General features: G+C 35.6%; 1 protein-coding gene across 1 annotated transcript in view; it reads left to right on the forward strand.

The window, feature by feature from the left end:
* The window catches only part of AP4E1 (adaptor related protein complex 4 subunit epsilon 1), a 90,290-nt gene extending 80,911 nt beyond the window's left edge, over positions 1–9,379 (forward strand). Inside the window, exons 18-21 of the mRNA XM_053595046.1 lie at positions 2,827–3,384; positions 5,001–5,188; positions 7,739–7,896; positions 9,135–9,379. Of these exons, the coding sequence (XP_053451021.1) occupies positions 2,827–3,384; positions 5,001–5,188; positions 7,739–7,896; positions 9,135–9,295 (1,065 nt within the window). The 3' untranslated portion in view covers positions 9,296–9,379. The remainder of the gene's footprint in view (positions 1–2,826; positions 3,385–5,000; positions 5,189–7,738; positions 7,897–9,134) is intronic.
* The last annotated feature ends 685 nt before the right edge of the window (positions 9,380–10,064 follow it).

Consider the following 10,064-nt stretch of genomic DNA (forward strand, 5'->3'; position numbering starts at 1 on the left):
TATTTCTTTTTTAGACTCACCAGTCTAGATCCCATTTCTGTCAGGCTTAATATTCTCTCTTAATAAGAAAAAACAAATTTAATTTAAACGTATTAATAATTAACTAATTTTGATGTCTCAGTTGACATTTGCAGTTCAGCAGCAGAATGACTGACCCTGGATTTTTGAGTTGTTCTGGTAGGCTGTGATGGGTGAGAGGGTACCCAGGGTATGCTCTGCTAAGAACACCCCAAAGTTGGATGATATCCAGGCTTGTGGAGCGCTGATTTGTGAACCTCATTGCTGGTACAGAAGCATTCCCTTCTACTTAACAAGTGCATGGCTTGCTTTTAGATTTTTTTTCCTCAGGAGAAAATTCAGGGTGGCAAATTAATATCAGATTTTGTGTGGTGAGCTCGAAATTAGAAATGTAATTAGTATTTGTTCTATTTAAATTTATAATGTTAAATCCTTTTAGCGTTACCCCTTATACTTCACCTCACCCAGCTATCACCTGGCATCATGCAGAAGGAGAAGCTAATGAAGACATAAAATTAGCATGTATCCTCTCAGCCCCCACTTTTCCTCACACAAAGGCAAGCCAGACAGGTTTGGGATTGACTGAGTACCCTCCTTCTGTATCATGCCTCTTTTTGAATGGCTGCTTTTCTGCAGCAATCCTATTCCCTGTGATTTCTCTGATGTTTAGGTCTCAGTTACATAGATAAATGCTATGTTGATGTATTTCATTTTAACTATCTTTTACTTTTAGATCTTTGATCCATTTTGAGTATTTTTTTTACATAGTTCACTGTAGGGGGTCAAGGTTTTTTTTTTTTTTTTTGGCTTTTCATTTCATCTTCATTTTTGTTTTCATTTTCTAATAATTTTATCATTGTTTTTTGAGACAGCATCTCACTCTGTTGCCCTGGATAGAGTGCTATGGCATCATAGCTCACAGCAACCTCAAACTCTTGGCCTCAAGCAGTCCTTTTGCTTCAGCCTCCTGAGTAGCTGGGACTACAGACGTCTGCCACAACGCCTGGCTCGGTTTTTCTGTTTTTAGTAGAGGTGGAGTCTTACTCTTGATTGGGCTGGCCTCGAACTTGTGAGCTCAGGTGATCCACCCACCTCTACCTCCTAGAGTGCTAGGATTATAGGCGTGAGCCACCATGCCTAGCCTCTCATCTTCATTTTTATTTAATAAAATGAAGCGCCTGCCACAGTACCTGGCTATTTTAGAAATGAGGTCTTGCTCTTGCTCAGGCTGATCCTGAACCTGTGAGCTCAGGCAATCTACCTGACCTCTGCCTCCCAGAGTGCTAGGTGTGAGTCATCTTCATTTTTAAAAGACATTTCCTCTTGGTATGCTATGCCAGGCTGCCTGTTTCTTTTCTTTAAGTATTTTAACAAAAATGTCACTACAGTGTCTTTTGATCTGTGTAGTTGTGTCAGTCTGATTGACAGCAGATTGACTACAGAAGAAAAGATCGTTAAACTTGAAGATAAAATAATAGAAACTATCCAAAATGGAACATAGAAAAGACAAAAAAGTAAATAAATAAAAAGGAAGAGAACATGAGTGACCTGAAAGATAATATCAAGCAGTCTAATGTACATCTTAGTCAAGTCCCACTTTCCCCTTTTGTTTTTATGTCAAAAGAATGTTCTTGTTTGATGACTTCTGAATTGGGACATGAGAGACAAACTTATTTGTTAAGAGTTGGAAAACAGGCAGTGCCCGTAGCTCAGTGGGAAGGGCGCCAGCCATATACACCAAAGCTGGTGGGTTCAAACCCGGCCTGGGCCAGCTAGAACAACAATGACAACTGCAACAACAACAACAGTGGCCAGGCATTGTGGCAGGTGCCTGTAGTCCCAGCTACTTGGGAGACTGAGGCAAGAGAATTGCTTGGGCCCAGCAGTTTGAGGTTGCTGTGAGCTATGATGCTGCGGCACTCTACTCCAGGGTGACTGCTTGAGACTCTGTATCAAAAAAAAAAAGAAAAAGAAAAAGTTGGAAAACAGTGTTGGGGCTTGAGGAGAATAGAGAATGTATGAAAAGGGAACTAGATTTCAAGTTAACTAGGATCACGTGTGACATCCTCAGAGAGATGAAGAGGTAGACTTAGGATAGTGCCAGTTTCCTGTGCTGATTCTAGATAGAACTTTATGAAACAAAGGAATACTTGAATCAGCGCTCTTCACGTAGACTCACAGACCACTATTCAGAAGGTTTAGAACAAGGATGGCAAATTTGCTGTTCCTGTCTCCTCTAAGTCTATGGCAAACATCATTATCCAGTTATAGAATTCTTTCCTGCTGAGTGTTCCAATTAGCCACTACTAGTTGGTTCTTGAGGTAAAACTAGTTTTTCTTCCCTCCTTAATTAACTCACACGCCATGAAATCACAATTGTTATAGATTACTAAAACAGAGTTTGAGTTATTCCTATATTCAAGAATAACTTAGCTTCTGTAGGAAAATTTTGAAAACGCAAAAAATGACTAGATTTCTCACTATTTTTAATTTGTTCAGTTCTGTAATCTAGCATTCTGAAATTCAACAAGTTTTTAGAATTGTTCTTGACTGACTTTTTGACCTTATTTCTTTTCCCAATTCCATGTGACTTTATGAGAAATAAGATTTAGCTAATAGTTCAGAGTTATGTAGCTGTCAGAATTTTAGGGCTTAACGTTTTATTCATCTCTGACTGTGTGTTAATCAATGTGTTATAGATAGAACTGTAGCAAGTTAAATTGCTCGTTTGAAATTATAGAAGAATGTTTAAAACTCAAGGCTGGTAGCATGATTTCTTTTTATATTATCATTGTTTTATTTTTGCAGCTGGGAAAAGCAGATACTGCTTCTCACAAGTTCAGAAAGAAATCGAAAGTCAAGGAAACCAAAAGTGGAGAAACAACCAGTATTCATAATATATCCTGCTCTTCCTTTAGTTCTTTGTCAAATGTGGCAAATGAAGGACATTATTATTTGAACACTTTACAGGATAGAGGAGATAAAGAAATAAAAACAGTTTCTCTCAATTCAGAACTTTTGGATTCTGAATCACTCACCGAACTACCCTTGGCTGAGAAACTCTCAAATTGTAGCCTGTCAATGCCTTCCTTGTTTGATGATAACAACATGGAAATTTTTCACCCTCCTCAGTCTACTGCAGCCTCAGTTGCCAAGGAAGTCTCTTTAGCTTCTTCTTTGTTGGAAGAAACTACTGAATACATGCATTCAAATCTTACAGAAGTCTGTAATAATGAAACTGTATCAGTGTCTTCTTATAAAATATGGAAAGATGATTGCTTATTGGTGATCTGGTCAGTCACTAATAAGAGTGGCTTGGAATTGAAAAGTGCTACCTTAGAAATTTTTCCTACAGAAAATTTCAAGGTAAGACAATGATACCTAGATGGCATTCATCATTTCTGCCTTAAAAAGCAATGCTTATTAAGTGTTCCTACTGTTGGCTCTTTGAATGGCTTATAAATTTCTTCCCCATCCTTCTTACTTCTTTAACAGAAACAGGTAAAAGCTATGACAATTTTTTAATTATTTTGAATAGAGATGAATTATTCAAAACAGACAAAGAAGGAGAGTGTAATCAAGATTGTACTGGGGCTGGGCATGGTGGGGTCATTCGTATAATTCCAGCACTTTTTGAGGCTAAGGTGGGAGGATTGTTTGAGGCCAGGAGTTTGAAACCAGCCTGGGCAACATGGTACAACCCCATCTCTACAAAAGAAAAAAGAAAGAAAAGAAACCAGGCATGTTGGCACATGCCTGTAAGTCCAGCTAGCCTGGGTGACAGAGAGACACAGTTTCTTTAAAAAAAAAAACATATATATATATATATGTGTGTGTGTGTGTGTGTACACACACACATACACACCCCTCTCCTTCTTCCTCTCTCCCTTTCCCTCTGCGGGAAGTCCATAGATACAAAGTGAGTTTCAATAGAAGGTAGGTTCTTATCTCAGACTACTTGGCTTTAAATCTTGTTTCTACAGCTCATTAGCTACATTACTTCGTCAAGTTACTTAATTGCTTTGTGCCTCAGTTTCTTCATGTTTAAAATGAGAATATTAGTTTTCTGTGAGGATTAGTTAATGTCTGTTAAATATTTACAACAATTCATGGCACATGGTGTTACTATGTTATTTTCACTGTGTATTTTGTGTTCTTTTTTACTGTACTTTTTAACTGTCTTTTGTCATAAACACTAAAATGAAATTCTCAAAATATTTAAGAAAGTGGTCTATGAAGGAGTAAGGATATTAACGGATAAATTGTATATTGCCTCCTTTTTTCTCTCACTGATTGATTTTTCTATACTGAAAAGAACTCAAGCATTAGTTCTTTCCCTTCCATTGTGATTTCGGAAAACAGGTTTAATTGCATTATCGTGTGGATGTCCTTGGTGAAGCTATGAGATTTGACCAGTATATTTATCTTCCACAAAGCTGACCCCATCTCTTATATGAGCTAGAATGTACCGAATGATCAGGGTAAAAATTCCTGATGCTAGATGTGCATTAAAATCACCTCTGGAACATAGAAAAACAAAACAAAACCCAGCCCAGTTGCCTGAACTCTATCACCAGAGCCTAAGTAAAGAGTGGTGAGTGAGAATGGAAGACAAACTGTATATCTTTGTTTTATTATTTAAAAAAAACCCTAGCTTTAAAAATCTGGTGCCAGCCAGGACTGAGAACAACTAGACTAGAATTTAATAATTCTTTAAAAAATAATTATGTAGAATTTTTGTATAGAAGTTTTAAAGGTGATACCATTTATTAACTTAATTTTGAATTATATACTATTATTTCTTAATTATCTATGCTAGTGAATGAATTTTTGTCAAGTGAGTTGTCAGTCATCTTCATAATATAGTTTGTTATTAACTTCCTACATTAGGATGCTTTTGTACCACTTAAATAGAAAATTGGTATTCACGTAGCAGTCTGTATCAATCCCTTCTTCAATACATTTATTACTTTTATTTACAGATCACTGAGCAACCTGGATGCTGTTTACCTGTAATGGAAGCAGAAAGCACCAAAAAGTTTCAATATAGTGTGCAGATGGAAAAATCTTTTACAGAAGAGAATCTTTCTGGTTTTTTAAATTATCGTATGATAGATAATTCTATTCAGCTGGAATTTTCCATAAACTTATCACTATTAGATTTCATTAGGTAAATACTTTCTGGAATGTTAATTCAAGTTATTCATTCAGCAAATTTTTTAGGCCTCTTATCTGGATATATACTATGCTAGGTGCTAGGGAGTACAACAGTTAAAAACTGGAGAAAGTTCCTTCTTTAAGGGAACTTCTAGTCCGGGGAGGAGACATTAAGCTTTAACATAAATACACACAAAATTATAAATTGTGTTATGAAGAGAAAATAAATTTTACAGTGAGAGACTGTAATATGAAACCTGATTTAGGTTGAAGTTAGTTGGTGATCTGGAAAAACTTCTGAAAGTATTATTTAAACTAAAGCCAAATATTCTCTGCTTTTTATTTTAAAGTTTTAAATTTTCTCTCATTTGTATTTCATTCATGTGATTAATTCTTCCATAAAATCTGTTTGTTAAGCTTTAGAGAATTTTAATAAAATTACTTGACTTAGTTATTAAGCTTTTATTAAACATTCAGTGTTTAACACTGTATTAGGTACTGCGCTACCAAAATAATTGAAAGCAATCTCTTAAATTATCTATTCTCATTTAGTTGTATAAATGTATTTACTATATTTGAACATTTAAAAAAATGAAAGCTGCCTGAACCATGAACGCAGAATATGAATGAATATCTGTAAAATTTTTTAACCTCCACATATCATTCGTGTTACACTACTATAATTTTTGCCTAATCTTTCGGTTTTTTTTTGTTTTTTTTTTTTTGAGACAGAATTTCACTTTATTGCCTTCGATAGAGTGCTGTGGTATCATAGCTCACAGCAACCTCAAACTCTTGGGCTTAGGCAATTCTCTTACCTCATCCTCCTGAGTAGCTGGGACTATAGGCACCCGCCACAATGCCCGGCTATCTTTTGTTGCAGTTTGGCTGGGGCTGGGTTCAAACCTACCACCCTCAGTATATGGGGCCAGCGTCCTACCCACTGAGCCATAGGTGCCACCCTTTTTTTTTAATCTATAGACTCTATTTTTTTGAGACCGAGTCTCACTTTGTCACCCTCAGTAGAGTGCTGTGATGTCACAGCTCACAGCAACCTCAAGCTCTTGAGCTTAAGCGATTCTCTTGCCTCAAGCCTCCCAAGTAGCTGGGACTACAGGCACCTGCCACAATGCCTGGCTTTTTTTGTTTGTCTGTTTGTTTTTTGGGTTGTAGTTGTCATTGTTGTTTGACGGGCCTGGGCTGGATTCAAACCTGCCAGCTCCCGTGTATGTGGCTGATGCCCTAGCTGCTGAGCTACAGGTACTGAGCTTCAATCTTTTAAGTTTTTTAATGAGAACATGTCTATCAGTCAGTCAGAGACTAATGTATTTATCTCTATAGTCATGTATAAGATAAAATCCAGCCTTCAAAGCATTTTAATCTGTGACTTTGAAGTTCTATCTCATGATAAACAATAGTAAGATGAAGAAACACAATATATATAACATAAACTGTTGTTCTATGTGTGTAAATTAAATTTTCTGTATCTTTAAAAATTTTTTTTTCTTATAAAATCAGTACATATTTATAAAATTTAGATACTATAGAAAAATATAGTTAAAATATAAAAGTTCTCTATAATCTCATTCCCAAAGATACCCAGTTTTAACTACCTGATTTTTAGTTTCATAGACTATTAAAAAAATACTTGTTACACATGTAACAAATTTAATTTACACACATGGAACAACAGTTCATGTTACATATATTGTGTTTTTTCAGCCTACTAATGTTTATCATGGGGTAGAACTTCAAAGTAACAGACTAAAAGTTTTTTGAAGGCTGGATTTTATCTTATACATGACTATAGACATAAATATAGTACTCTTTGATAGACTGATAGACATGTTCTCTTTAAAAAACTTTAAAGATTGGGCACAAATGATAGTAGTGTAACACATTGATATGTGGCACACCTCTTGCGGACAGGACACAATTATAAGAGGGACTTTACCTAATAAATGCAATCAGTGTAACCTGGTTGTTTATACCTTAATGAATCCCCAACCATAAAAAAAATTATTTTTGTTAAATTAATTTCCTCCCTCTTTTCCTCTCTCCCTCTCTCTCTCTCTTTTTTTTTTAAGAGTCAAAGTTTTGTTATTTTTCCTAGGCTGGTCTTGACCTTCTGGGCTCAAGCAGTCCTCCTGCCTCAGCCTCCCAAGTAGCTAGACTGGAACTTTCTTTCTATTCGTACTGTTACATAACTTTAGATACAGAGTATTTCATTATCTCCAAATCTAAAGTATACATGAAAGGAAAGTTTCATATTATTTCGAATGATTCACTGAATTACTTGGGAAAATCCTAACTGGAATGACTAATACTCAGAGAACTGTGTGACTTATTGAAATGACATTTAAAATTTAATATTGTCTTCTTTTAGTATTTTTATCTGATTGAGGTTCTAAGCATTCTAATTATATTTGGTTTAAAAACATAAATTTTGTGGGACCCAGATTTACGATAATTATGTCTTATATTCACAATTCATTTGAAATTTATTTGTTTAGAATCATTTCATTCTTTTGGACAAAAACTTAATTAAAAAAATTATTTTCAGACCATTAAAAATCTCAACGGAAGACTTTGGCAAACTCTGGCTATCCTTTGCAAATGATGTGAAGCAAAATGTAAAAATGTCAGAATCTCAAGCTGCTCTGCCTTCTGCCCTACAGCCCCTGCAACAGAAACTAAGACTCCGTGTTATTGACATTATAGGTTCGTAGAGTTATAAAAAGGCAATTCTGTGTTTATAGTAGCTTTCTCATAATCAGTAAAAATCAACTCTTCCAAGTGTCAGATTTATTAGAGCTGTATTTTCTATGGTGGCTATCTTTCTTTCTTTTTTTTTTTTTTGAGAGACAGAGTCTTTTTACTTTGTCGCCCTCGGTAGAGTGCTGTGGCGTCATACAGCTCACAGCAACCTTCAACTCCCGGGCTTAGGCGATTTTCTTGCCTCATCCTCCCGAGTAGATGGGACTACAGGTGCCCGCTACAACGCCCAGCTATTTTTTTGTTGCAGTTTGGCCGGGGCCGGGTTCAAGCTCGCCACTCTCGGTATATGTGTTTTGGGGATTATATTAAAGAATGCTTTGTTGGAAAATACACATAACATAAAATTCATAGTTTTACCCATTTTTAAATGTATAGTCAGTAGCATTAAGTATATTCACATTGTGTAACCATCATCACCATCTATCTCCAGAACTTTTTCTTCTTCCTCACCTGAAACTCTATACCCATTAAACACTAACTCCCCATTTCCTCTTCCTTCCCAGCCCCTAGAAACCATCATTTTCTTGTCTCTGTGAATTTGACTGCTTTATATATCCTATATAAGTGGGGCCATACAATATTTGTCCTTTGTGTCTACCTTATTTCTCTTAGCATAATGTCTTCAGGGTTGATCTATGTTGTAGCGTGTGTCAGAATCTCCTTCCCTTTTAAGCCTGCATACTATTTCACTGGACTATACCACATTTTGTTTATTGATTCATCTGTTAACATACACTTGGGTTATTTCCACTTTTTTGGCTGTGGGAGATAATGCTGCTGTGAGCATGGGTATGCAAATATCTGTATGTCCCTGCTTTCATTTGTTCATACTCAAAAGTGGAATTGCTGAATTATATGGTAATTCTGTATTTAATTTTTTGAGGAATTGCCAAGTCATTTTCATAGGAACTGCACCATTTTATATTTCCACCAGCAGTGTATAAGGGTATAATGTCTTCACATCTTCATTAACTGTTTTTGAAATTAGCCATCTTAATGTGTATGAAGTACTATCTTATTGTGGTTTTGATTTGCGTTTCCTTACTGATCGGTGATGTTGAGTATCTTTTCATGTGCTTATTGACTATTTGTACATCTTCTTGGAGAAATGTCTAATCTTGGAGAAATGTCATTCAATGTCTTTTTGTATTAAATACATTTTCATTTTTGTTTTGTTGTAGGCAATGAAGGGCTGTTGGCCTGTCAGCTGCTCCCATCCATCCCCTGCTTACTGCATTGCCGAGTTCATGCTGATGTATTGGCCTTGTGGTTCAGATCCTCCTGCCCTACTCTTCCTGACTATTTATTATATCAGTGTCAAAAGGTGATAGAGGGATCCTAGCAGCAGCTCTGCCTAATTTTACTCCATTAAGATCAATGGTTTACATAGATAAACTTATTTACCAAAGTAAAAAGAACTCATGGTACTTCTAATGAAAATGGGGATTATCATAAGTTGTGGTTTACGTGTTTTCTTTTTGATTACTGGTTAAGTATGATCCCCAAGAAACTGTACCCCTAACCTTTTAACTCAGGATTGTACAGTATGTTTGTGTCCAAAAAAGTGACCTAAGCTAATGTTATAAACTGCTAATGATTTCTATATCACTTAGTGTAGAGGGACTGAAAATATTTATTTTGTTATAAATAATTTTATAGCAAATTTACTCTAAAAATGCTAGCTCATTTGTAGTAAAGCCACATCTCAGTTTTCTGAATTAAAGGCGGGGAAACATGAAACTGATAATCCCAAATCTAATTCATATTTGGTTTTGGAATGCAGTGTGTGTTTTTTGGTAGGCAAGTCAGTACTTTCAGTTATGTTTCGCTTAGATCAGTGTTGAACTAAGTTGGCATAGCACACACTAACAGTTGTAGGAGATCCATGAGCATGCTGGATATTAAGTGGATGCAATATGTGGTATATTTTTTTATTCTAGATAACTTTATGCATAATTCCAGATAATTTGGCTAAAAAAATTGTCTGTTTTCCACTTGCATTTATTTTAAAATTCAAAGTGAATCACTATATGCATTCATATTTGAAAATCTCAGAGCCACTTATAAAACATTATCATACAGAAATTAAACCCATATAGAAACAAAACCTA

Source organism: Nycticebus coucang, chromosome 6, assembly GCF_027406575.1.
Source record: "Nycticebus coucang isolate mNycCou1 chromosome 6, mNycCou1.pri, whole genome shotgun sequence".
Classification (NCBI taxonomy): domain Eukaryota; kingdom Metazoa; phylum Chordata; class Mammalia; order Primates; family Lorisidae; genus Nycticebus; species Nycticebus coucang.